The sequence below is a fragment of the Lasiosphaeria miniovina genome, assembly GCF_030549165.1.
Source record: "Lasiosphaeria miniovina strain SMH2392-1A chromosome Unknown B0T26scaffold_5, whole genome shotgun sequence".
Lineage (NCBI taxonomy): Eukaryota > Fungi > Ascomycota > Sordariomycetes > Sordariales > Lasiosphaeriaceae > Lasiosphaeria > Lasiosphaeria miniovina.
In genome coordinates, this window is record NW_026848224.1 from 359217 (window position 1) to 386064 (window position 26848).

The 26848-nt window shown below is 56.0% G+C and overlaps 9 protein-coding genes across 9 annotated transcripts; 5 read left to right on the plus strand and 4 right to left on the minus strand.

Moving 5' to 3' along the window:
* Positions 1-3664: 3664 nt before the first annotated feature.
* On the plus strand, positions 3665-4599 carry B0T26DRAFT_872870 (uncharacterized protein). Its single transcript, XM_060447975.1, has 2 exons — positions 3665-4244; positions 4296-4599. The coding sequence occupies exons 1-2, from the start codon at positions 3972-3974 to the stop codon at positions 4461-4463; spliced, it is 441 nt and encodes a 146-aa protein (XP_060293767.1). The 5' UTR covers positions 3665-3971; the 3' UTR covers positions 4464-4599.
* Positions 4600-5214: 615 nt separating this feature from the next.
* On the plus strand, positions 5215-6873 carry B0T26DRAFT_856563 (uncharacterized protein). The gene is made up of 3 exons (XM_060447697.1): positions 5215-5899; positions 6055-6314; positions 6413-6873. The coding sequence occupies exons 1-3, from the start codon at positions 5633-5635 to the stop codon at positions 6735-6737; spliced, it is 852 nt and encodes a 283-aa protein (XP_060293768.1). The 5' UTR covers positions 5215-5632; the 3' UTR covers positions 6738-6873.
* Positions 6874-7051: 178 nt separating this feature from the next.
* B0T26DRAFT_676905 (uncharacterized protein) lies at positions 7052-7700 on the minus strand (the record flags this gene model as incomplete). Its single annotated transcript, XM_060440030.1, has 2 exons — positions 7052-7528; positions 7599-7700. 2 exons carry the CDS (start codon positions 7698-7700, stop codon positions 7052-7054), a joined length of 579 nt encoding a protein of 192 aa, XP_060293769.1.
* Positions 7701-9412: 1712 nt separating this feature from the next.
* B0T26DRAFT_741586 (T-complex protein 11-domain-containing protein) lies at positions 9413-12529 on the plus strand (the record flags this gene model as incomplete). Its single annotated transcript, XM_060443989.1, has 1 exon — positions 9413-12529. The coding sequence occupies one exon, from the start codon at positions 9413-9415 to the stop codon at positions 12527-12529; it is 3117 nt and encodes a 1038-aa protein (XP_060293770.1).
* Positions 12530-13432: 903 nt separating this feature from the next.
* Positions 13433-17265, plus strand: B0T26DRAFT_714343 (peptidase family M1-domain-containing protein). Its single transcript, XM_060442183.1, has 3 exons — positions 13433-14148; positions 14204-16144; positions 16241-17265. The coding sequence occupies exons 1-3, from the start codon at positions 13706-13708 to the stop codon at positions 16860-16862; spliced, it is 3006 nt and encodes a 1001-aa protein (XP_060293771.1). The 5' UTR covers positions 13433-13705; the 3' UTR covers positions 16863-17265.
* Positions 17160-18319, minus strand: B0T26DRAFT_741588 (glycoside hydrolase family 43 protein; the record flags this gene model as incomplete). Its single annotated transcript, XM_060443990.1, has 3 exons — positions 17160-17264; positions 17318-17968; positions 18053-18319. 3 exons carry the CDS (start codon positions 18317-18319, stop codon positions 17160-17162), a joined length of 1023 nt encoding a protein of 340 aa, XP_060293772.1.
* Positions 18320-20208: 1889 nt separating this feature from the next.
* On the minus strand, positions 20209-20933 carry B0T26DRAFT_714345 (uncharacterized protein). The gene has a single exon (XM_060442184.1). It carries the CDS (start codon positions 20759-20761, stop codon positions 20528-20530), a length of 234 nt encoding a protein of 77 aa, XP_060293773.1. The 5' UTR covers positions 20762-20933; the 3' UTR covers positions 20209-20527.
* On the minus strand, positions 20783-23302 carry B0T26DRAFT_651877 (P-loop containing nucleoside triphosphate hydrolase protein; the record flags this gene model as incomplete). Its single annotated transcript, XM_060438314.1, has 2 exons — positions 20783-21614; positions 21918-23302. The coding sequence occupies 2 exons, from the start codon at positions 23300-23302 to the stop codon at positions 20783-20785; spliced, it is 2217 nt and encodes a 738-aa protein (XP_060293774.1).
* Positions 23303-24033: 731 nt separating this feature from the next.
* Positions 24034-26730, plus strand: B0T26DRAFT_338011 (uncharacterized protein). The gene has a single exon (XM_060434462.1). It carries the CDS (start codon positions 24117-24119, stop codon positions 26541-26543), a length of 2427 nt encoding a protein of 808 aa, XP_060293775.1. The 5' UTR covers positions 24034-24116; the 3' UTR covers positions 26544-26730.
* The last annotated feature ends 118 nt before the right edge of the window (positions 26731-26848 follow it).

The window sequence follows — 26848 nt, forward strand, 5'->3', positions numbered from 1 at the left end:
CAGAGAAGGGGTGTCTGCAACGGTGCTCTCTGGAAAGTCTCTCTGGCATTTGATTTCTTTTCTCTGCTTTTCATACCCTACCCTTTTCCTGCTCTGTACCCTCCTCTGCTCTTTCTTTCTATTCCTGCTCTACGGCTCATGATGATAGTTTACTCTCGAGTTTGTTGACCCTGCGTGTTGACCTGCGGTCTTCAATTAAGTGGGCTGCGTCAGGGGTCTCTTGGTAATGTATTTCATCGTGTAATTCCTGGGAAACTAGGAACCAATGAATTACTATTCCGGAACTAAAGTCGTAAAGTGGCATTGATACAGAGCCATCGTATATGGGTTAATATTTTCAAAACAATAACGTTATATTAATTATTTATTAATTAAATACGCAGCCCTCGCCCATGCACACACAACTGACCTGGCAGAAACTCAGGACGGCTTTCGGGCATTGTATTGCAAGTCGCTCTGATTCGTTTATGGTCTTGCACACACAGCCTCAGCATCCAGGCCTTCGTTAATTACAGGCGAAAAATTGCCGAGCGTTTCTTCCCCGGACAATACTGAGAAACAGAGATCGTTTCCGTAAAGGTTCACAAATCGTTCCCTCTTCATCTCGAACAGAATATTGATGCGGGAGGACATCAAACAATATCTCTCTCTTGTGGAAGCTAAACTGGAGCTCAAAGAGAGGGACGGGACCTCTAGTTTATGGCCGCATTGCTATGGATGTTTCGATATCGCCACTGTTCGGACCCTCTAGACATGTTGTATTCGTTGCTTCGGCTTGTGGATACAAATTGGGTATCTGAAGCGCCTCCCCATGACGATAACACAACTCCAAGTAATTTGGAACAATCCAAGCTCACCATCAATTACGAGGCGACAGTAGAGGATGCCTACGCCGCATCGTTGAGTGCGCCATCTACAAAACACATTCCCTGAACATCACCTGCGCATCTCAGCATCCAAGCCAGTTCGCCAGGTCTTAGGTCCCGGACTGGTCGTAGCACTGGCAGCGGTACAGCCTCCCCGGTCCGACCATGTATAAGAAGTCATTTAAACAAGTTAGCGCGGATTTTGTCGAGATATACTCTGCGCCGGCCTTGAGGCCTGCAACATTCTCCTTCAGGCAGGATCAAGCCACTCTCCGTGTCCAAGGTGTCCGGTGCGACCAGGTACACAGCTTATTCAACATACCACCGTTTCCGCCGCAGACACCACAAGCGAGTATCTCTTGGGTGCGAGAGACATTCGACGCGCTTGTGCTCCGAGCACGAGAAAGTCTTGAGAAAAGATACCCACTACTTGGTCGAACTAGCGCATTTTGCCATGCCTTGGAGAGAGATCCAGCTGATAGACCCCGAACTCGCGGCGACAGCTACCTTTTCTATATTGCCGCAAGCCCTCAGTGGCATGAGTATGGTTTATCATTCGGTACTGGAGAACGACTCAACGAAGCAGAGTCAGACCACGACATTAGGATGCACCAAGTGGGTTATCGAAGGGAATTCTTCATTGGCGATAGCGGATACATGGTCTAGTGCCGGACAATGCGCAGGTTGGGGATATTGTGTGTGTTGTATTTGGCTGCGACGTTCCGGTTTTGCTTCGAAACTTGAACGAGGATTGATTCGCTTCTGTGGGAGAGTCTTATGCTGAAGGCTTGATTCATGGAGAAGCTATCGAGTCTTTGGAAGAGGGCGATTTAGTTTCCTCTGAGTTTGAGCTTGTTTAGCCAGCTGTTGACTTCGCGCGACATCCCGAGATTGAAGGTTATTCTGTCTCTTTTCTTCTCTTACGCTTATAAGTCGAAGACTTAACCTCCCTGCGGATACTCGTTAGTATTACGTAGCTGGTCTGAGCCAAATCCTGCCCACACCAAGGCGAATTTCCTGACATAATTGAACGGATGGAAGCCCCGAGCAAGAAGAGGTATAAAAGAGTTGACAGACTGCTAAATTGGCTGTGTAATTTATCTTCCTTTCTTCATGCAAGCTAAGGTAGCCAACAGGGATCTAATGCATCAATTGACATAACCTCTGACAATACTAGATACTAGACACCGTATAACCCCAAGCTTTCTTGCTTACTATATTTCACGGTATATTCTACCAAAGGGAAGCGGAGCAACTGTAGAAATCAACCCGTAATAACCTCTTAAGATGCAGTAACCCGGAAAACACTTCCACTGATTCCAAAGGCGTCGAGTAGCTTCTGTGGCCCCTGGGACTAGCTGAGAACCGGCAATCTTGTTGTGGCAGCGAGCTTTCCCCGCCCCCTATTTCGCGAATGGTGTGCGACATCCCCGAAAATATTCCTGAATCCCTCACCCGCTTGCAGAGATACTCCACGTCGATTTCGAGTGTGGAAATGTAAATACCCTCGTCCGGTCTCAAGATCTAGCACCAACAGTACCTCGGTCTGGCTCTCACTTCTACGCGCCACGGTTGCTGACCTCACTGACATATCCCCACTGGGGGAACACGCTCGACAGGCCCTAAGGAATTTGTGCCCCGTATATGCCAATGGCCTTCTGGTCACATGCTGCGGCTCGAAGTGACAGGCTAGCTTGTGACTTCTTCGGGTGCGCGTGTCTCTGTGGCTGGAGCTTTGGATGTATTTGGGCTAGGTACGCGCCGATAAGATCCAGCCCGGACTTGACTCTGTCACTAGATGTGTTCGTGCTGGCGACCACGGCAGAAAAGGTCTTGTCATCACTCTCCCGGTCGTCTTTTGGCAGGCCTTGGTCGTCTTTTGGCAGGCCTTGGTCATCTTTTGGCAGGCCTTAGTCGTCTTTTGGCAAGCCTTGCAAGACCTGTCATTGCTTGTGACGGCCCTCAACACCGGGAATAGACTATGCACCCCGTCAAAGTCCATCTTCTCCATTGCCTTGCGCTCCACATGCGCGGGATATAGGTCCGACATTTTTTCCACATGGTATGTACCTTAGTTGTCCTCGTTTGTGTTTTGTCGTCTTGTTGGGGTGGTGGAGTTTAGAGGTATACATAAACAAAAAAAACACGAAAGGGCAAAAATGAGGCTGAGCATCTGAGACTAATTAATTCGTTCGGCGTGCACTAGAGAAGCATCCAGCTCCTTGCGTGAGGACCTACCCAGCAAACCATTTTTCATTATTTATCATTACCACCTTTACCTAAACCTATTATTATGTTAATTTATCAGGATACCAAGTAGCTCCTTACCTTATTAAGCAATGCATTTATATTACATTTCCTGTATCGGTCGTACTTATTCAATTTCTCTTCTCTTCTCTCTTTTCTGTTGCTACGGTCAACGGTTAACGGTGTACTTGGCACCTTGATTGAATTTATGAGTTGTTCGAAATGAACTCGCCGCGAGGGTTAGGTACAGTTGTGAATCAACATTGGATTTCTTCAAACCGCAGTACCTAGTTCGCTTATTCTCGTCTCCGAGCGGGTTGTTTCAGGTCATTGATTTTGATCGAATGGGGTCACAATCACTCTAGGATTGCCATGAAATCACCCCACGTTTTACTTGGCAACCAGCATCAGGCCAGCTTGGCGGACTTCGGTCAGGCAGCACTCCCGGATCCTGATGCGGCGCATCATCTGCTAACACTGCTAGGATTCTAGTCTAGATATGGACTCAATTATTTCTCAGGAATAAATCTCCTTTGCTGACCCGTTTCTGAGGTCATATTCCCCAGGCCAACAGACCGACTACGAACTGGTGATCGCAGCACCCCTTTACCTTTTGTTTTCGAGGTGAGGCGGTTGAGGCAGAGGGTCGAGATAACGTGACAAGCCACCCAGTAGCGTGTTTTTAACAAATTTATTTCTGGGGCGACGGCGGAAAGGCGGGACGCGATTCGGAGCCTCTGCTGCGTCCGTCCAGGATAACAAGCTTCATATAAATATCCTGGAATAACCTTTCACACTCACTCATTGCCAAATCACTCCTCAATTCGAACTGATTACTTCCCAGAAACTCGCCACAACATGTCGGAAACGGCCACACGCCCAGACGATGAGGGCCGTCGTGTGGGAGTGCACGCCGTTGGGGTGGCAGTTTGCGACGTGCCCAAGCCGACGATCCGGTTGCTGAGGACACCATCATGCGGGATGATGACGGCCGGGGTTTGCGGGTCTGATGTGTACATAGACCGCAGCTTCTTTGGCAGTTCGACGCCGCCGTGGGGCCTGAGCGAAGAAGTCGTCGGGATCATGGCCGCGGTCGGCGGCGCCACGGAGCCGTTCAAGGTCGGCGACGGGGTGCTCGTGCCCTGCTCGACTGGCACGACTCATTTTGCTAATGCATAATAGCTGCTGACACCCGCTTTCCCTTTAATGGACGTGGACCCGACTTTTCTGACCTGGGTCGGTGTCAAGATGAGTGGCTTGCCATCAAATGGCGCCGGCGACGACACCGGCGGCACCGAGGAGGCAAAGCAGGACGAGGCTAGTGGCCTAGGTAAATCCCCGACTAATTAATAGCCATAAAGATGCAACGGCGCCGTTGAGATAGAGAAACCTGCCAGTGTGAGTGTCACCTTAGCATACGGCCTTGGTAGCGGGCCGACCAGCGGTTTATTTGTGCGCATTGCTGATCTGACAACATGCGTCCTAGGCACCGGCGATTGTTCCGACCATGCGAGGGGTGGGTGGGACCATGGGCCGGGCCGAAAGATTAACGCTCAGACAGCTTCCTTGTTGCTTCTCTTGCTCTGTTGAGTCTGTTTAGCGAGTGTTGCCTAGAGTTACTGATTTCAAATAGGTTAGTGCGTAATGAGCTGTGCAAAAGACAAGATGCCATAAGGTGACAAGGGCAATTGGACAGAATCGAAACTCGAATCAATCGTTTAATTATTCTCAATGAATTCACCTATATTCTGTCGGATTTGCGCACTTGGTTGGGTATCGCCGTGTTTTGATTTGGGTATCCGTAGAAAGGGAGAATTGCTGAGGGTTGCAGGGAGTTGAAGAGTTCTGTTTGCCCAGACCTTGCCACTCAAAATCCCCAATCTCGCACCAACGGAATTAAAAGGCTTGATTTCTGTTTGGCAGACCGGGGGCGTTTGAATGTGGCGGATAACATTGGCTCTTTGGATTATTAAACCAAAAACAGGCCAGCCTCGTGTTTGTCATTGCGTTCACTAGCTCAACTTGGCGTTTGTTTCACGCGCCCTGCTGCAATGGGCCAACTCATGACTCGAGGCGCGAGGCAGGTGCGGATGCTGACAGCCAAGCCCTTGGTTTTGTCAACGCCAAGCACAAGTCAGTGATGATGCGAGACGGAAATCCACAGAGCCAAGCCGGTGCCAAGAGCTCCCAAGAGCCTTGGAACTCCCAAACACTCAAAGCCAAGGCTCGGCGATAGCACACCGTCGGAACCTCCCAGCTGCGATTTATTCCTGCCCTTTCCCATTCTTTCAATCGTCCCCGTCCACCTCCATTTTTTTCCCATCCACCGCATCGTCGCCAAACAACGCCACCACGAGCTGCCCGCGCCTTTGCAGCACCCATCTCGCCCATTTCCCTGTCGCCCCGACTCCACGCCAAGATAATTACATGAAACGTGAACCCTGCTGCCGCGCCAGGCCGAATGAGCAGCAACCGCAGCACCGCAACCCGCCTACCAACCCACGCCGTCTGGAGCGACGATGGAGCCTGGGGAAGCAGAAGACCCTGAAGACCACAGGATCGATCGGCGGCGGCAGCGGCAGCGGCAGCAGCAAGCGCAGGCGACATGCGCGGGTACGCAGCAGCAGCGGCAGCGCGCCACAAAGTCGTGGCTCACGGCGCGGACGGTCCTCGAGGGCTTTTCTGCCCTGATCTCAATAGCCCTGCTGGGTCTGGGCATCAAAATGGCGGCGTCGTACGACACGGCGCCGCTGATCCATGTATCGGTTGCCTTTGTCGGGTTCGCGGTAAGTTGTTCAGAGCCGAGACTGAAACCGATCCGCGAATGACGGGCCAGGCCCGAATAGACCCTCTCCCCTTTTTCAATCGCACTTGCACCTGTCATTTCAACTCAAACCGAGTTGCTGAAAGAACCGGGCTAATCAGACCACGACGGAACCAGGCGGCGGCATCCATCGCATGGCCGTGCCTCGAGTTCAGCACCATGTGGCTGCGCCGCGACCACCGGGGCATCTACCCGGGCGCGCACGTCGGCGTGCACATCTGCCTGTTCCTGGCGAGCGTGGCCGTCATCGGCTACGTGTGCCTGTGGGTCTCGGAGGGCGACCACTGGAAGTACGTCGTCGTCCACGGCCAGAACATGGAGTACTCGCCGCTCTACCACATGGGCATCGCCGCCATGGCGCTTGCCGTGGTCCTGTTGTACGTTTTTTGTCTCGTTTGTTTTTCCCTCTGAACCTCTCAAACATTCAAACACCGCCATACGACGAATGCGCAGCGTCCTAACTAGCCCCGGACAGCCTGATACACTTCATCCTGTCCATCCTCGCGTGCCGAGAAATCAGACGGAAGGACTACGCGGACGAGACGTTTGTGACGGTCGTCGTGCGCTACGACGGCGTCGGCCCCGAGGGGACCGCCCGGCCGCGGGGCTACCACGTGTCCCCGGCGGCCATCAACCTGCCGGCGTACGCGGCCAGAGAGACGTCCACTACCAGCCTGGCGCCGGCGCCGGCAGTCATCCCCACGGGGGACCTCGGGAGGGTTGACGTGAGCGAAGAGTTTGCCGTCTACGAAACGCGGTCTGAGAACCCAGAGAAGCCGGGCCGGTCTGGGCTGAGGTAGTAGGTAAGGTAGTATACCCTAGAGGTTGTGGGCTTGTGACGAAGGGGCGCGGCGGTCAAGCGTCAGCTCTGTATTATTCTACGTATCTAATGGGCTGGCTTGGGATGGGAGGTTAAGGTCTAGCACGGAGTCAGGGGCATTGGTAGCGGATCTTGAGTCGTTTTGTTTTGTTTTGAGAGCATATATACCAAAAAGTTTACCTCCCCCTTGAGAAGCACAAAATCCCGAGTGCTGGAAACGTCTTGCTCTTGGCGACACCTTCGGCCGCCCAGCCCAGAAAAGAGAACCCCTGAAAAAAATCTCGCCGGCCTTGATTACACGCGATGCCAGTTCTCCTTGATCACGTCGACGATGACGCCGTGGTCCTGGGCCTGCTTGAGCCCGCTGACGACGACGACGGCCACGACGCCCTCGACGCCGCGGACGCGGATGGGGACGGCGCCGCCATGGATCGCGTACTGGCTAGCCTGCTCGGCGCTCATGCCGAACTTGAGCCGGAACGCCTCCTCGTCGCCGCCGTACTTGCAGTGCAGGTACCACGTGCTGCAGTCCCAGCGGAGCACGCTGTTCCGCTTCCGCTTGACCCACGTCTCGTTGTCCGGCGCCGTGCCCGGGCCACTGACGCACTGGAACACGACCTGGCTGCTGTTGGCCAGCGAGATGGAGATGAGCGTCGGCGTGCCGGCCAGTAGTGCTAGCCGCGCATGGAGCAGGTGGCCAAGCTCCCACGCGTCGTCAGAGGTGAACGCGTCGAACGTGAACGAGTCGCAGTCTTTTTTGATCTCGTCGAGCTGCCGAACAATGTTAACGAAGGGTTCGGCACAAGTCTGGGCCGCTGCCTCGCTCCATGGGAAAACCCACGTTGGATGGCGGGATGTTGATGGGGATTGGAGTCGCGTCTCGCGCTTCTTTGCTGCTGAGCATAGATCCGACGCAAGTGCTGTTTCGGGTGTAAACCGCCATGGCTTCGGTGCTTTGTGGTCAAGAGAGGGCCGCGGTGTTGCTCGTGTTACTGATCTCGAGGTGTCAGCCTCAGTCAACTGATGGATGCGAAGTAAACACTGCGGGGTTTGTTGGGGCAGAATTTGCAGGTCCGCAACGTAAGCCCCGTTTTCGTAACCGACGTCATGGAGCTGGTTCGCTCAACCGACATGCGCTTCCTCGCCACTGCCTGAGAGGCAATCCAGTGTTTATCGCAGGTCTCAATAAGTTCTTAATACAGCGCTAATCTTCTTGAACATATATGCATTCTATGGCCGAGCGTCTTTTATATTGGCGATACCATAGACCTTTGTTCGGACTAGCCATGGAAGATGACTCTGGCGGTGATGCATTGAGTCTTCTCAGTCTGGTGGCAATGATAAGGCGTAGAATAACAACGCTGGCGTGTTATGAAGAAGTGAATAAGGTAATATGATGAAGGTGGTGAATAAACCCGACGGGTAATAAAGGACGTAAAGCCAGGAGAACACTGGTTCTCCTGGAATTATAATAACGAAAACAGCGGGAGAATTAGGGGCGACTTGGCAAGACGCAGGAAAAGCGCGACCAAAAATACAAAGACGTCAACAACAGCAGAGGAGCGGAACGCATCTCCATCTAATAAGCCCCCGATCGCATATAGCTGGCTTAATCGGATGGCAGGATCTAGTATATCCGCGTGCAACTGGCTCTCGTGAGATTGGACTGCCTCTGTAAGCAACCAAGCCTCCAACGCAAAAGTTCATGGAGCTGGGAGGGGCCGGTGCATCGTGCTACAATTCGCGACAGTAGACTTCTTTCGTCGGCTTCATTCTCGTCGGAAACGGGTATGACAACGGGACGAAACCGGAACCAGAGCAGGCATTTCCTCAAATCGTTTGGCTGCGAGGTCAAGAGTACGGATGTACGGATGGATGTTGGAGACGTTGAAACATTGGTGTGCTATTTTCGGCCGCCCTGCAATTTTATTTAGTGCTGGTTGGTGCTTTAGGTGGAGGGAGAGTCCGGGTTGGGCGGGGGAAGACAGTGGACGATAGGGAGCTATCAGCAGACATTGTTTGCAATCGTGGAAATTGTTAGTGTCTTATCTGGAATCATGCGCGAAATCCTGGATTTCGGCTCTATCAGCAGGCCTGGCGTGGGGCGCTAGGCAGGATTCCCATTTGCAGCGCTAGTGGGGCTTGCGATCCAAGCTCTCGCTTCCGTCATCATCCCCAGCCTTCCATTCCTGGTCGGTCGCATCATCTTTCGTCTGCGGATGTCTGGTCTGTCTGTCAGCAAGTCCTACAGTATTAACCGATTGCTCCTGGCGGGCTGTTCGGTCTTTCCCATTCTCCAAGCATTCCCTTCTGCTGCCACACGTGCCGCCACTCGCTGTTTTCTGTTTTCGAGACTTCGACTTCTTTGTTTCCGGGTCGAAGCCTTCAAGGTTGACCAGGCTAGGCCGACGCCTGCACTGCACCGCATGATCCCGCTAATCCGACCCGGCCGTTGTTTGACGCAGTCTTGCACCACCCGCCTAAAGTCCGACCACGACCCTCGAGACTTTGGTCGCATGCCCACCCTCATGAACGAGACGTCCTTCAAACGGTCGGCTTGATCTACCCGCGAATTTATTTTATTTCGCATACTTATCGCCAATACCCCCAGCAAGACGCGATCTCCCTTCAAACACCCCACCACGAGCCGTTACAATGCGCCGACCGTCTTTGGACTTGGCCGAGCCTTCTCGGAACCTCGAGGAATCGGTCGGACCGCCGACTCCATCTACACCTCAGCCCGATGTCGACCTCTCCGTCATGCCGCCCGAGGAAGAGATAGACCTCATTGATGACGATGGCGATGGCGATGGCGGCGAGCCCAAGATCTTCACCCCGCCCCCACATATTGCCGCTCGCCTGTTTTACCGCCCAACAAACCAGACCCGCCGCAGAGACAGCGCCGCTTCGTCGCGCCGCAACAGCATCTCTTCCGTCCACTCCCGTTCGTCCCATGGCTGCAGTCGCAATGTTGGTCCCCAGAGCAAGTATGTTGCCCAACACCTCCGCCGAGCTTCCATCCTTGAGGACCGAAAAGCACGACTTGCCGACCGCGCAGCCCACGCCGAAAAGGTGCGCCTGAGGGCAGCATCCGCAAAGGCTGCCACCAAAGACATAAGCGCTAGCGAGGAGAGAGCCCTGGCTGCGGCCCAGGCACGAGAGCGCAACCTCGCCGAGATTGCCGCTGCCTGCGCCGAGGAGGTCAAGAGGGCCAAGGCCATCGCGGAGAACATGAAAGAGAAGCGCGAGCAGGACATCCGCAAGATGAAGCTCAACATGGAAGAGCGACTTGCCGAGGCCGAAAGGAGGAGGGAGGAGCTCCGCAGCCGGACGGCTGCCAAGGGCCGCGTGAGAGAACGAGGACAGAGTATTGTGGCGCGGAAGCCCACCCTCGTCGAAGTCATGCCCGAAGTCAGGGAAGTCAAGGAGCGCGAGTCCACCCCCGTCTCCGAAGACGTTGCCGTCGCCAGGATACAGTGGTGGTGGAGGTCGGTGAAGAGAAAGCAGACCGTTGCCGAGTTCGGCGCCCTCGGGCTGTCTATCGACACCGTCCGCGCCGCTTCTTTCGACCAGATCACGTTGCTGCTTTCACAAGACAAGGTGCTGGGGTCGACTACCCGCCTGCTTCGTATTTGCGGTCTGAACGTGGGCGAGACTTGGTCCGCGGACGAGATGGCAGTAGTGCGCTCTTTCCTCAGCGCTTTTCTTATCCTCAGCCACCCGTCCCAAGTTCTTAGCAACAAGGAGGGAAAGGGAGAACTGGAGCAGGTTGGATCGACCCCGGTTAGGCCGATACCCCGGGATGATCTAGCTAATCCGCGGTCGCAGGAGTTGGTGGGCAAGGCCAGAGATTTGCTGATCTCGTTCGAGAACATCTTGGGGCGGCTGACGTTGTCGAACAACTTCACTCCTCCCCCGGTGCTCTGCAAGTCCTTCACAGAGGTCTACGCTAGCTACTACAATGCTTTCATCGCTTGGAAGGCCCGCGACTCGAACTCGCTGGTGGAGTTGATGGTTATGCAGTTCGTCGAGCTTGACGCTATCTGGGAGTCCGTGAAGGACAGTACGGACGGATCGGTCGACCAGGTATACAAGGAGAGCATTCGCAACAACCAGCTTATCCTGCTGGTCCGAATCAAGAAGCTTGCGGGCCCGGTAAGGGGAAAGCAGATGGTCACCAACGCCGTGAAAGCAGCTCGCAAGGCCAAGGCAAAGAAGCGCACGGGAGACACCAAACCTCGCATTGCGGAGCACTCGACCACCGAGACGGCCATGGGAGCTCTTACCGACGACAGTCACGAATATGAGCCCGGGACACAACACCTGACCCCTCCCTCTACTCCTGACAAGAAGCCCAAGCCATTCAAGGTCAATGTTATGGTGCCCAACTCCAAAAGCCTCCTTCCAGATAACAGGATTGTTGTGCACGAGCTTGCCATCAACAAAGAGTTCCGTACAGAGCCCCACGAGTACCACGAACAGCAGGCTCAATTCCTAGCCCCCCTATTTGAACAGATGAGGTCGACAATGCAAGCTGACGACCAAGAAGCACACTTTTTCCTCCTGCTCAAGGTTGCCGATTCCATCAGAGAGAAACTTCAGCGCTTGGTCAGCTCTGGAAGCTCGATGCATAACTTCATTGGCGAGTTGCTCAGTACCGACATTGCGCGGCGTCAGTTTACCATGGGGAGCTTCTCTTATGAGAAGTTCTTTCAGGCGATGGGCTCTCTGCTTCCCAAGCTTTGCGCGCCGGTTCGAGACGACGAGGTCAAAAGACTGATCGACGAGAACCTCAGCCAAGGCAACTACGTTGACCGACTCGAGGCACTGAACGGGTTTATCGACGTCATGCTCAGCGACTATGCGAATTACTTGTTGCAACTCGCCGCGCCGAGGCTCATCGATGAAGCCTCAACCTACGAGGCAAAAGCGTTCGCGGCTGGTGTAAAGTCTGGAAAACATGACCTGTCTGCCGCGACGGCAGCTTGGCGCACTGCACGGCAGAAGCTGCTACAGGAGGCAGCAAGACGCGACCCTGAGCGCATCAATCTCGCAGCCTCCCGTCCCACAGCAAATCGTATTTACACGCAGATGCTCGTGGACATGTTCACGCATTTCACGCCAGTTTCGGCCCAAGAAACCCCCGAGATGCTCCTCCTCGACCACAAACGCGCCCTCGAGGCCGGCCGGTTGTCCAGGAGGATCGTCACGACCGGCGCTATCCTGCTTCAATCCAAAAATCTCCTGAAGCGCGACGTCCGCTCACCGTGGAAGCTCGAGGCAGACCGTATCATGGCCGTGCTCGAGAAGAGCGAAGCACAGCCAGACACACCGCTCGACGTCGTCGTGGAAGGCATCTTGGCGGCACTTGAGTCGGGGCGGTCTATGCCTGCGGCGACCAAACTCCACCTCAAAGCCCTCGTCACAAAGTTTGCGGCTGCTGGCGCCGAAGCTACGACGAGGCAAGATCCCGACCCTCGCGACCCCGTATTGCGTCTTCTTCTGAACCGTCTCCGAGGCTACATTGTGGCGCGTCTGGCCGCTGCTTCTGCTAGCGAGAAGGTCAAGGCCACTATCGCCGCCGGAGAGAAGCTCGCAAGCCTCGGTCTCGCCGAGTTCGTGGAGAAGGTTCGCGACATGGTGGACATGATGGGCAAGGTGTCCTCTGTTGACCGCAATGCCCATAGCCTATGGTGGGACCAAGTTGCAGAGGGCATCGAGGGTGAGGACAGCCCCTCAGCTGCGTCGGGACTGGCATCGCCTGCTCCATAGGAGACCGGATGCAGGTGTCCACGAGCGGAGATGCTGGGATGCTAAGCATGGCTCTACGCGGTTTATCTTTTCGTTTCTTTTCCCGTTTCTTCTTCCGTTTCTTCTCCCGTTTCTTCTCCCGTTTGGAATGAACATGAATGGTGGATGGGATAGGCGTGGCACTTAGGGGCATGTGACGGCATCATACCCGTTGGTTTTGGCTTTGGTTCGATTTACTTTCTTCCTTCTCTACTTACTCACGACTTCTATTTGGCTTTTGCTTTTGCATCGAGCGACTTCTTGCCACCTGCTCTTTGGGCGTTCAGCGGATTGAAGGGGATCATATTGGGCAATATACATACTGGCTGCCTTTAGGGCATTTACCACACGGCCATGGGAGGCGGAATACGGGCGTAACGCACTACTGTTTTAAATGGTTCATGTCGGGCGGCGACAGGCGAAGCCCGAATATAGGCTGCCTGCTATCATTACTTTGCACAGAACATATATTGGCATGTTATCATGGCCGCGTAACTGCTTATTTTTTGCTGTCTCTTCTCCAACCAAGTGCTCAGAGCGAGAGGCGTGTCCATGCGCCCGTACTAGAAGAAAGTGGTACGACCAAGTCCATGCAGTACGTAAGTACCTGAAATGTACTGTTACGACGCACGTTAACGTTAGATGCATTTTCAGAGTAACATAAGCAATTTCACACTTACGTAAGCGCACACACCTGTGCTTCTAGTTAACTTAGTGGGAGCCTACGATGCACACTTGCTGACATAATAACGATGCAATAAATCCCGCCCAAACGCGGGATAAATTAGGGGGGCAGTTGCAGTTGGCGGGGTCGAGGGGCCCCACCAAAGATTCCGACACTAACATTTGGGCAACCCCGCCTCGAAATGGGACTGGAACCCAAACCACGACACCGGTTCGCATCTTCCTTCCGTTTCTTGGGCGACCCGGTGAAGCCCCTCAGCTGAAATCCCATCTGAAGCTACATCGATCCGACATCTGGTCTCTTCGAGTTGAAGCCGAATTTTGCCCTGTGGCATTTCTAGCTGCCCAATTCCACCACTTCACCACCAACCAACAAAGGACGGGGACTCGGTGGATGTTCCTCCCTCCCCTCGTCTGGGTTACGTCAATTGCGGCAGTTGTGATGCACAGAGAAACGGCCCCGGCCGGCTTTTTATGAATTCCGTGACAAGAATTCCCGCCAGAATTTACAGCAACTGGACGACAGTTCTCAGCTCAACCCCGGCAACCTTCGCTACCGCTTCTCGGCGGCCACTCCAACCTGGTGCCATCGTCGACATCCGCGCACCTTTGGGTATCTCCACCTGCCGTTCCAGGTTTCTGTCGACGTCCTCCACCTGCCATTCCAGGTTTCTGTCGACGTCCTCCTCAAAGCAGCCAGCTGTTCATCCACGATCGGCCTTCACCGCTGCTCGTCTTCCTTGTGCTTCCCACTCGACACCGTCAGCGAGGCCATCCTCTGTTCACCATCGGATCTTGGATCAAGGACCAGCCATGGCGGACAGAGATATCCTCCCAGGCAACTTCAAGCCGACCCACTACGACCTCGTCATCAAGGACTTGGACTTTGAGAAGTGGGCCTACAAGGGCACTGTCAGGTACGTGTGTGTTGTGCGTAAAGAGGCCGCGAGATGATGTCTAACAGCTGTCCAGAATCGATGGTGAACTCGTCGCTCCGACGAGCCAGATCACCCTAAACACGCTCGAGCTCAAGCTTCTCAGCTCCAAAATTGTCGTCAGCCAGAACAAGAGCGAACAATCATGGGCGTCGACCGGTTCGACCGAGGACACGGCGTCGCAGCGGTCTACCATCACGTTCCCCGAGGAGCTTCCCGTATCGTCCAAGGCGTCTCTGACCATTGTGTTCACTGGTGAGCTGAATCACGACATGGCCGGCTTCTATCGCAGCCAGTACAAGCCCGCTGTTGCGGCAGCTGCGAGCGTGCCCCGCGATGGCCAGTTTCACTACATGCTGAGCACCCAGTTCGAGTCCTGCGATGCTCGCCGTGCCTTTCCCTGCTTTGATGAGCCGAATCTCAAGGCGACATTTGACTTCGCCGTTGAGATTCCTGACGATCAGGTTGCCTTGTCCAATATGCCTGCCAAGGACACACAAGCTGCCGGGCCTAACAAGAAGCTCGTGTCGTTTGAGACAACCCCGGTCATGAGCACCTACCTGCTCGCGTGGGCGGTGGGCGACTTTGAGTATGTTGAAGCCTTCACTGACCGCAAGTATAACGGCAAGACGGTTCCCGTCCGTGTCTATACGACTCGCGGACTCGAGGAGCAGGGGCGGTGGGCACTGGAACATGCGCCAAAGATCATCGACTTCTTCTCGGAATCGTTCGAGATCGACTACCCCCTTCCAAAGAGCGATATCCTTGCCGTGCACGAGTTCACCCATGGCGCCATGGAGAACTGGGGCTTGGTCACCTATCGAATGACTGCAATCCTCTTTGACGAGAAGCTCTCCGAGGCTAGGTTCCGGAACCGAATTGCTTACGTCGTCGCCCACGAGCTTGCACACCAGTGGTTTGGCAACCTTGTCACCATGGACTGGTGGGATGAGCTGTGGCTCAACGAGGGGTTTGCCACGTGGGCCGGCTGGCTGGCGACGGACCATCTCCACCCCGAGTGGGAGGTCTGGCCGCAATGGGTAAACGAGGGCATGGACTCGGCGCTCGACCTCGACTCTGTCCGCGCATCCCATCCGATCCAGGTGGCAGTCCGCGATGCCCTTGATGTCAACCAAATCTTTGACAGCATCAGCTACTTGAAGGGCTGCTCAATGATTCGCATGCTGGCGTCGAACCTCGGAATCAAGACGTTTCTCAAAGGTATTGCCATCTACCTGAAGAAAAACGCATACGGCAACGCAAAGACGGAGGCACTGTGGGGCGCCCTTAGCGAAGCGTCCGGTGTTGATGTCAACACGATGATGAAGCCCTGGATCGAGAAGATTGGCTTCCCCGTGCTCACGGTCACAGAAGGGTCGGATGAAATATCTGTCAAGCAGAATCGCTTTCTTTCAACTGGCGATGCCAAGCCCGAGGATGATGAGACGATTTGGTGGGTGCCGCTTGCCGTCAAGGGCAAGGTCGGGTCGCAAGACATCGAGCCGCTCTCCCTCACCACCAAGCAGTCCACCATCAGCGGAGTCAGCTCCGAGTTTTACCAAATCAATGCCGGCGCAACTGGCTTTTATCGTGTCAACTACTCAGAGCCGCGGCTGAAGCTCCTGGGCACCCAGCTTGATCGGTTAAGCACCGAAGATAAGATTTTCATCACCGGATGCGCCTCTGACCTTGCCTTCTCTGGATACGGCACTACTGCGGCCCTTTTGTCCTTCATCCAGGGCATGAAGAACGAATCGCATTTCCGGGTCTTGAGCCAGGCGCTCGACTCGATCAACAGGCTCAAGTCCATCTTTGCCAGTGATGAAGAGACCAAGAAAGCCCTGCAGAAGTTTGTTCTCGAGCTGATTGACGTCCCATTGAAGAGCTTGGGCTGGGAGGCATCAGAGGACGAAGACTACAACACCGGCCTGCTGCGAAAGCGCCTCCTTCTCACGGCCATCGGCAACGGCCATGAAGAGTGGGTTAACGATTCTCTATAGCTTCCCGCGTCTCAGTGTGTCGAGCGCGGACGAGGCAGTGTGTCGGCCTGAATAATTGCTAACTCTTTGCATAGGACGATTCGAGCAGCCTTTAAACTCTGGACCGCTTACCGTGAGAACCCCACCAAAGCTCCGCTTCCAGCAGACCTTCGCGCTCCCGTGTATCGTGCTGCTACCCGCACAGACACTGCGGCCAGCGTGGTGGCTTTGAAGGAGGAGTGGTTCACGACTCCCGCGGTTGACGGAAAGGAAATCTGCCTCCAGGCTCTTGGCCACGTCACGGATGCCACGATTGTCGAGCAGGTCCTTCTGCCGTTCTTGTTTAGCATTTCGCCCCCGGCAACAGCCGCCGACTCGGTGCCGTCCGGTGACATGCATACGCTGGCTGGAGCGCTGGCAGGCAACCGTGTGGCCAAGCCCCTGCTCTGGGCGTTCATCCGCGACAATTGGGAGCAGGTCCTCGCGAAGGTCGGCGGCAATCCCATCGTCCTTGACCGCCTCGTAAACCGGAGTCTGAGCAAGTTTGATGATCTGGAGACGCTCAGGGACATTGAAAAGTTCTTCTCCAGTGTCGACACCAAGGGGTTCGATCGCACTCTCGAGACGGTCAAGGACAAGGTCCGGGGCCGTGCTGCCTACAAGAAGCGCGATGCCCAAGGACTCAAGGAGTGGCTAGCTAGCAACGGCTATGCGTGAGCACGGTATTTTGGAAGATGGGAGGATATTTCCCTAGGTGTGTTTGGGCTTCTTCGGGCGGTTGGCCTGGGCTAGGTCAGAGTTAGTTTGTCAGCCCAACTGGGCATCTTACCGACTTATCCTGAGGAGTACCGGCTTGTTCCGACCTGTCCGTCTCAAATAATAGCGTCTGAATCTTTTAGGCGTTGATTGAAAATCAGCAGTGTAATGATTTAGGTATGACATTAACTCGAGGCCAAGAAGTTGAGGATTCAAGACAAGTCAACACAATCTGGTCGAGAGATTCACTGTTAATTACTATACAACAGGCCATCCGCTCGAAAAATCAATCTTATTCCATCCGAAGCGCTTTTGCCCGTCGGCATAGCCAACTCGGGTGTCCACATAGTGGTAGTACAAGACCTACAAGTCCGGTCAGCATCCAATAGTAAACTACCAGGTAATGTATCACGCACCGGTCCGTAGGTTGGGTCCTGGTAGACTCCCTGGCCGCCAGGCCCATAGACCCAGCCGTGCGACTCGAGCACGACCGACCCGCCGCCGCTCGCACACGGCTTGCCGGCCTTGTCCACGAACCCTCCCGTCGCCGCCGCCGACCGGCACACCATGATCCGGTACTCTTTGCCGCGCGACGGCCGCTCCCGGTCGTACCCGCAGCACGACCCCTGCGAGAAGAACAGAAAGTACTGCCCGCCGGCGGCCGGGAACACGAACCCGCCCTCGCGCGCCCTGTCGCTGCTGTCGAACGACAGCTGTATGTGTTGCCCGCCCGCATCCGCACCCGCTCGCATCCGCACCCGCACGCTGTTGTTGCCGGTGCTGACGTCGACGGGCGCCGCGAAGATGCCGTCCCAGAAACTGCCGAACACGAGGCTGTACGATGGCCCGCTGCCGTCAACACCGCCAGAGGCGCTCGAGACCAGGTTCCCGTCGATCGCGTTGTAGCGCGACTGCGGTGTGGATGCCACCACGGCTCCGGCGTCGGTCCATGTTCCAGTGTCCATGCTGGGCGATGTGGCGAGCCCGACCGCCGAGTTTTGCGATCCGAACGTGCTTACTGAGTACAGGAGGACGTACTGTGTGTCTACAAAGGAGATGTCTGGTGCCTGGGGCGGGAGAGGGGGGGGGGGGGGGGTGGGGGTGTTAATCACTGGTTTTTTTTTTTTTAGCAAAGTGACGGCGCGACGAACCCAGAGATCCTGGTTGCCGCGCAGGCTGATCGCCGAGCCCCGCGGCAGTGCCGCGCCCTGGTACGTCCACGGGCCCGTGAGGTCCCGCGCCGTGTGCACGGCGATCTTGCCGCCCGTTGAGAAGCGGAAGTACGTCCCGTCCCGGCGCCGGATTACGGACGGGTCGTGGCTGTTGGTGCAGACCCCCGTGCAGGCTTCGGGCAGCGCGTAGGCGGCGGTGGTTAGGGAGATGGTGGCGAGGCTGAGGAGGGTTGAGATCTTAGGCATGGTGGAGATTCTCGGGGCCCTGTGTGCTTTGAGCATGCTTTTTGGGTGGGAATATTTGGGGTTTGTGTGGTCATGTGTGAATTAGTTGGTATATGGTGAATGGGCGGAAACGCTGGGTGATATTCCCTGGAAACGCTAGGTGATATTCCCCGAAAGCCAGCGGAACTGGGGTAAATCTAGGTGAAGTCTAGTCTATTTATCCAGGGATAATCCGCGTGACCCCTCAGCGCTCTGAGGGTTGAGGTGGGCCAACTATACCACACGACCTACAAGAACAATAGATGACATACCGGCTGACTAGGCTATTTTCTATATTTAAACTCGACCTCGAACCGCTCCTCCACACCCAACCTCCAGTGTTGCCAGACGTTGCGCAGCCTTCATTGTCGGTAATCTCTCATTCAACATTATTTCTCGCCAACGTACTGCGAGCAAGATGACCAAACTCTTGAATTGCCGGGTGAATTACTGGAAACAGCCGGCTCCAATCCTGTCGCCATGGTCCGGAATTGCCAGCGAGCGTACACGGAGGTTGGCAGCACTTGGTTAGCCCAGATCCTCTTCAGCTTCGAGGGGGTCCAAACGCCATGCTCGACGTATTTTCCAGAATTTCCGTTACCGTGCTTCCTAAGATCCGACACCTGCGCGTGGTTGACAAGTATTTTTCTCTGCGCCTAACCATATACGAAAACTATGGCGTTAATCGTTAATCTCGCCACAGCTTTCGGTGTGCTTCCTAGCTTGTGTCTGGATGAGCTTACGGTCGTGGGTCAAGATTGTCGAATTAGTCGACGGGAGATGTTCGAACACGACATCGGCATTGACCAACTTACATATCTTGCGGCTTCCGAGTAGGAGGAAGAGGAGATGCTCGTCGTTGTCAAGAGAGGCTCGGGCGCCGACTACCGCCAGCAACGGGCTTCGCTGCTCGGTGTTCGCATTGCAACGAGCCGATGTGCCGTCATGTGTACCCTTTTTCGTCCGCCATTTTGGGCCGGCGGAAGTTGAAAGACACCGAATTTGATGAGGAAACACATTCATAGTTAGAGCCCGGCTCATCGCCTCTACCAAAACTAATTAAAACAAATGGTCTTTCTAGTCTCTTGCGCTCCTCTGCGAAGGCTGGTATCACTTTCGGCCGCTCAATCTACGAACTTCTGCAAGCTGTGCGAAAAATGGCATGGATAGGTGCTGCAGGTCTTTGAGTGAGTGATGGCGTACTTTAAACTCGAGCTGAGCTGTACTGATAGGCCGATTTCTCGCCCTCGAGCATGTTCTGGATCATGGGGGGGCGGGGCTTCCAAACCTGGCCGCTCGATATGGAAGCCAATCCTACCTGGGAACACCTTACGAGGGTCACTATTGGTTCGAACTACTTGCTGACCGCATCAAGGATCTAACGCCTGCAAGCCAAGACTAATCAGGATGGATTCTATGAGACTATCGTTTTCCCCAAGCCGAGACTCAATCATGACCCTAGAAGAGACTCGAGGGTCCATGGTCATAACCCTGCCCGTAGATACCGCATTTGGCCATTTTAGCTGAAGGCCAGTCAGAAGTCTGTCTTGACGACATTCCCACTTACTTGGCGCTACTACTGATTTGGTCTATGTTCTGAGATTCAAAGACACAAGCGCCGAAGACACAAGCGCCGAAGACACAAGCGCCGCCAGCAAAGAACCCTTTTCAATTGCAATCCATTGTCTTCGTCAACCTAACTGCCTCAAGGGTACCGTGGAGGGAGGCATATCGCATAACTGATAATTAGATCAAAGAAAGGCACAGGATTCTATGTAAATATGGAAGTCTTGGGCTATCGTAAAAAGAGCGGAGTTTCCCCCCCCCCCCCCGGGGAAAAGAAACCTAAGAAAAGAGGAAAAAGAGGAACTCCCCACATCCCTTCTCCCGTTTGATCGACGGGACTGAACCAACAATCTCAAAAAAGGTACATAACCAAGCCAAACGAGAAATAAAAAAAAGCTAATAATAGGCTGGGGCGTTCCCTCTTCTGATTGTAAGTGAGAGCATCCCCCTTATTCTCCGACCAACATGTTCCCCCCCAATCGGCGAGAATGAGTGATCTTGAATAAATAACAACGCCATATATCACCGGATCTCCTTGGGCATTTGCAAACTTTGCGGGTAGATAACGGGTAGCCAAAACATGATGAAGAAGTGACCAAAACAGGCCGGCCCCCTGCGGTCAGATTACCCCGAAAACCCCTTGAGCGTCTCCAGCACCCTCTTCAGCGTGTCCAAGTCGGCCTGGTCGCGCTCGCGCTTTCTGGCATCCGATGCCTTCTCCCCCGCAATGAGCTCAATCTTGGTAGCATCTTCGCGCAAGATGCGGTGCTGCGTGAGAATGGCCTGGGGAAGTTCGTGCAGGATCCCGCTCTCCACCACCAGCGAGTTGGCGTAGCCGACGAAGGACATCATGCTCATCTAACGACGGTCTGTCAGTCACTAGCTTTTGCCAAATATCCTAGCAGACAAGGGCAGATTCTGGAAAGGGGAGCTCCCTCGCCCACTCACCTCGTAAAACATCTCGACGTGCTCCACGGCACGCCCAGCGGCCAAGTTGTCCATGGAGCGCGGGACCAGCACGAAGTAGGCCTCGCGGCCGCCCTCTCCATCGCCGGCATCCGCGTCACTCTCACCCGTGCCCTCGGACACATGGGCAAGCGCCCCCCCGAGCTGGCGCAGCACGGCGCCGCGAGCCAGCTCGCTGGCCAGCACCCCGATGCTGCTCTGGGCCCACGCGGCGTTGCCGCCCACGGCGCTGACGACGAAGCCAAGCATGTCGCCTGTAAACGAGCTGCCAGCGTTGCTATCGTCGCCTGAGCGGCCCAGCCGCGCCGATAGCGCGCGCGCGCGCCGCCGCAGCGGCCCGACGTCGACGAAGCCGTCGTAGAACCCCGTGCGGCCGCGCGCGTGGCAGTTGAGCAGGTTGAGCATGGCGCGGTGCGACGCGCGCTGCAGGTCTGCGAGCGCCGGCTGCGTCAGGTGCGTGCGGATCGCGGCGCGCACGTCGTCGTCGGCCGGGCAGGATGCGGTCAATGCCACGTCGACGAACCGCTGCACGGCCTGCCACACGGCGTCGAGGTGCGCTGCGGCGATGGCGGGCCACTTCTGGGATTGGTACTCGAAGAGAAGGTGGTACGTGTTCTCGCTCGCCTCGCCCTGCGGCTCGCGGCCGCGCCACTGCGGGATCCGCGCCGCGAGCCACGTGTTGAGGTCTTGGTGCGAGATGCGCTCCGGCGCCGGGAACGTGTAGTGCGAGGCGATGGTGTCGGGGCTGAGAAGGCCGGCGACGTCGTGGGGCTCGTGTGCGGGGTGGTCTGTCTCGCGGTTTGGGCTGGTGTTGATGCTGGCGTTGCTGTTGCTGTTGCGGTTGTTGTTGTTGTTGCTGTTGCTGTTGCGGTTGTTGTTGCTGTTGCTGTTGTTGATGCTGTTGTTGCTGTTGCTGTTGTTGATGCTGGTGTTGCTGGTGTTGCTGGTGTTGCTGGTGTTGCTGGTGTTGCTGGTGTTGCTGGTGTTGCTAGTGTTGCTAGTGTTGCTGTTGTTGCTGCTGCTAACAATCTCTTTGGTCTTGCCATACTCGCGCATGGCAGACGCAAACGCGCGGCTGAGAAGGCGGATGTTGGCCCGCAGGTTCCGGTCCTCGTTCGCAGGGGAGTCGTCGCGGTAGCGCGGGAAGAAGCGCGCGCAGACCCGGCACTCGTCGCCGACGTTGTGCAGCGCCTTGCACTGCTCGCCCTGGTACGTGCCCAAGCAGGCTTCTCGGGCGAGGTCCGAGAACTTTTGCGCAATGTCGCAGAGATAGACTCGGCGCGCATCGTGCGTGGACCGGCAGACGCCGGCGTCGAGCCGTGCCTCGAGCGTCTTGACCGTGGCCTCGACTTCGGCCGTGACGCCGGGCAGCGCGGCCTGCGTGTGCTGCAGAAGAGCAACCCGCAGCGTGCTTCGGAGTGCGTTGATGCCGCATTGGCTTCTCGGAACGCGGTTCCACTCGGGGTGGTTGAGAAAGAAGTGCTCCTCCTGCCAGTCCCTCCGGTCAAGCGGCTCGTTGCTCCGCTCTTGCTGCCCCTGGTTCTTGACCACGAGCCACTTGTGTCGCAGGTTGGTCGAGTCCAAGCTGCCGTTCAGAACGTCGAGAGCATCTTCGACCGAGACGGCACGGTCGGGGTTGGTCATGACGCCAATGACGCGGTCCTCCAGGGTGCGGTCCGTCTGTGCCATGTCCTGGATCATGGCGCGGGCCGCCTGGTTGGCGAAGCTGGTCGCGACGCTGACGACGAGCAGCACGAGGCTGTTCCGGGACCGGATGTACTGCCCGACCATGTCGTTGACAATCCTCATGCCCACGCTGTCTTGCTGCTGGGTCTCGGCGGTAAACAAGCCGGGCAGGTCGACCAAGTCCACCTGGACGAGATCCGGGCCTGACGATTTCACCACCAGGACGTCTTCAACGAATCGGAGCGGCTCTGGGCTGCCGCCGGCTCCGTAATTGGAGCTTGCCGGCACCCCGAGCTCGGCCCTGACCCTGTCGACCACCGCGGGGAACTCATCCGGTCTCGACAGCTCCTCTCTGAACCTCTCAAGGCGCTCCCTGTCGGCATCTGTCCTGGATGGGGCAGGCTGGATTGACACGACGGTGTGCTCTTCGGACGAGCGGCGCAGGATGAGCTTGGTGGGGAATTGGGTGCAGACTCGGCCAGCCACGGGGAAGTGGAAGCGGCCAATGGCCTCGAGAACAGAGCTCTTGCCCGTGCTCTGGTCGCCCACCACGACGAGCTGGGGGATCTCGATGGTGCTTGTGACCTTGAGCCGGGAGAGCTCTTTGAGGGCGTCAAAGACGCCGACCTGCTGTGGGTCTGTCAGGTCCTGCACGGCTCCAGGTCTGGCCTGGCTCTCGGCACTGCCGGCGCTGCCGAGCCAGCCCGAGGCCAAGCCGGAAGCGGCACTGGCAAAGAGGTTGCTCATGGTTGCAGGGATGAAAGCTCTTGATGAGTTGAAGGGTTGCGAGAAGTGAAGTTGCGAAGCTGTGACGAGAAGTGAAGTTGCGAAGCTGTGACGAGAAGTGAAGTTGCGAAGCTGTGACGAGAAGTGAAGTTGTGAAGCTGTGACGAGAAGTGGAGTTGTGAAGCTGTGACAAGAAGTGGAGTTGTGAAGCTGTGAAGAGTTTGAGACTGGAAAATGAGGAGACTGTAGAATGTGATGGAGGCTTGCTGCGAGGTTGAAGTGGTGGTTGGGGGATGGAGAGACGGAAAAGAATTCTGGCGGTGACGGACGACGTATTTGTACACATTTTCCCGGCGGCAGCAACTTGAATTCGCGTAAGTAGAGGTTAGGAGAATTAACAGTGAGGCTTGGCAAAAGGAGGCTCGCGATACCCCATTGCTCTCGGAGTTTTGTTTGTGCTGGCTTGGCCGTTGGACGAATGACAGCCGTTGACGGCTCGAAGGCTGCTCGCCGTCGACCTATCAGCGCAACATTTACCACAGTCAATGTAGGAAACTTAGACGCCGGCCAATGGTTTCTCCCAGATACTAGTGGGGCAACGGGGCCACGATGCAAGAGTTGAGGAAACTTAGAATCGGTCTAGTTCATTGGCTTTCAACTGGGACGTGGCGCCGGCTTCTGCTGTGTCACATAATGTCGTGGCGATTCGGACAGTTGGGCAGCACCGCAATCCTGTTCACCCTCCTAGTTTTCTCCGCTCGACGTGTCTTGCGAACATTTTCGCACCCCCGACCATCTTGCCCACAGCTCTTTGTCATTCATTCTCTTTGCGGTCATGGATTTTCCCCAATATCTTAACCCACAACCTGGATTTGGCTTCACGCCTCTGCCTTTGCACCACTCTCCGGATCATGATATTGGTCAGCTGGGTGCCGGGGAGTGGCAGGACCATGAATCCGGCCGATTCCATGATTTCGACTACTGGCCGAGTTATGGTAGTCATTATTATTCCGCAGCGGAATTGTATTACTACCTTCCCTATCCTATCCCCGGCGCTTGCCACCCAGGTCAAACTGTTCTTCACCCGCTTGCTGCTATCGGAACGCCCAACGTCCTTCAGCTGGGCACCCACCAGCCGCCCGCACCTGAAAGTGAGCCTGTCGTACTCATCCCGCAAACCGCGGGAGAACAGGTTATTGTTCCCAGGCTTCCACATCCAGGAGCCGGGCCGGGAACTGGAGCTGGGCCGGGAACTCAAGCCCGAACAAGAACAAAACGCAAGAGCACACCCCAAAAGCCCCGGGGTCAGGCCGGAGGTGTCAATAAGCGAACAGGAAGCAGCGGCACCAGTTACCGAATTGACTGGGAGAGATGGAAACCACTGCTTTACGAGCTTTATGTGAAGCAGAATCTCTCAGCCGAGCAGGTAGAAACTGCCATTGCCCTGAAACGGCTTAAGGTTTCGTACGTCTCTCTCCGGCCTCATAACCATTACCAACCCACCGGATGCATCGCTGACATTGATACGCCTGCCTGCCTGCCTGCCTGCCTATCTAGGTACAAGACGTTGCAGAAGAAATTCTGCAACAGCGAGTGGCCCGAGTTCAAAAAGAACAAGTCAGGTCTGCCTCCTGTCGAGGGACAGGCGCCCCGCCACCGCCTGGCCAAGTCTCTGCCTCCAAGCCAGGAGGCGCTCTCGAGATATAGACTCACAAGAAACTTTCTCCTGTCGTTTATAGTCGCTGGAGACTCGGAAAACCCACGGCCATGCTCAACGCCGCCCGTCACGCTCGAGGCAGACGCTTGTCGACACATCGAGGACATGCTGAGATGCATCGACAAGCTTGTCAAAGGAATTTTCGACCGAAGAAAGTCTAGCAGCTCCTCTTCCTGCTGTGCCTCCCCGTCCTGGCAGCTTCTATACGACAAGTGCCACGGCCTGGAAGGCATCAGGGGCATCACTGTGCAGCCCGGAAAGCTCTGGTTCCTGTGGCACCAGCTCCTCGACCAGCTGGGGAGCGCAGCGGCAACGCAGGCCCGGACCCCTGCTTTTCTCACCCAGTTCTGGAGAATATGCGCGTGCTTGCTGCACGTGCACCTCTTTGGTCGGATCAAGTCCACCGCCTCTCTCGTCCTGCGGATATTTCTCTCCCGGCTGAAAACCCATTTCCTGGCAACGATGGGTAGGCGAGACGATCTGGTAGTCCTCGTGGAAAGCCTTCTCGGGGTGCTGGTCTCGGCGCCCCTGCATCTCAAGACGGCGCTCGGCATTGGCTGCCTGGCGACCATGGATGGCCTGAGCCGCATGGTGGGATGCAGCGACGCGCTCGTCTTGAAGTTGGCCTCGTGCCGCTTCGAGCACTGGAAGCCCGACACGTCGTCGGAAGAGCAGCGCCGACTCGAGCTTTACAGGCCGCTGCTGGACGGCATCAACGCCGCGTCCCCCACGCAGAGCGACATTGAAGTCTTGTCCGACTTCACCGTGTCCCAACGATACAGCAACCCGCAACAGGCGCCCCAGCACGCCGCTCGCCTCCACAAGCTCGCGCTGGAACAGTGCCGAGCGGCGCCACGGACCGGGGGGCTCAAATACAACCAGAGCTCCCGAGCACTGGCATACTCGGCCGAGCTGCTCGCCGTGTGCCAGCTCGACCGCAAGCCCGACCGCGACCGCGACCGCGACCGCAACCAGGCCTTCCAGCGGGTAGCCGACGCCATCGAGCTGCTGCGGCGCGGCGATCTCGAGTGCCGCGTCCGCGCGGCCCACCTCTCCAAGCGGCTGTCCATCTGGTTCAAGGCGTTCTTTCCCAGCCGGGCGAAAACCAGCAGCTGGCAGCAGCACTCCAGGGAGATGCAGCAGCGCCACGAGACCTGGGCAATCTTGGCGCAGATTGACGAGCTGGCGCCAGCTCATATGCATGTGCCGCGATTAGCGACAGACCGGAATGCCGAGAGCAAAAGTAAGAACAACCGCTGGCGTAGAGTGGTGCGTGAGCGGCGGCAGACGGCTCTGCACGATATTGTTGCGGATGGGAGATCCACGGCCGTGGACGGGACGGCGGCGCCCACAGTCGTGATCATCAAGGGGCCTCGTGCTCCTCGAGTCGAGAAGGCGAGAAAGGAAAAGGGCCCAGCTCAGACCCCGCCCACAAACTTGAATAGAAGGTGCGATCACTGCGGGCAATCGTTTGTGTCCCGGAACATGCTCTTTCGGCATCTGGAGAAGCGCTGTGCTGAAACCCACCCGTGGGCGTTGGTTTAGGAGGACAAGGATGGCGACGAGATTGGATTTATGTCGGATCTAGAACATTAGCTGCAAAATATGGTTCGCCGCTGCCTTGGTCGCTAGATTATCTTCTTGTAAACTGTTAAAGTATGGCTGGTTACTATAGCTATAAGGCCCCGAAGTGCAGGGCACTATAGCGGTCGTGTTGGTGTGATCAGTGCTGTTGATCAGCCTGTCTCCAGATTGTTGACTGAGCCCCATAGCACCTTCCAGAACCTCTACTCGTCTTGCAGACCCACTAGAAGGTTCTGGAATACAGGACCACTTATATGACCTACGCG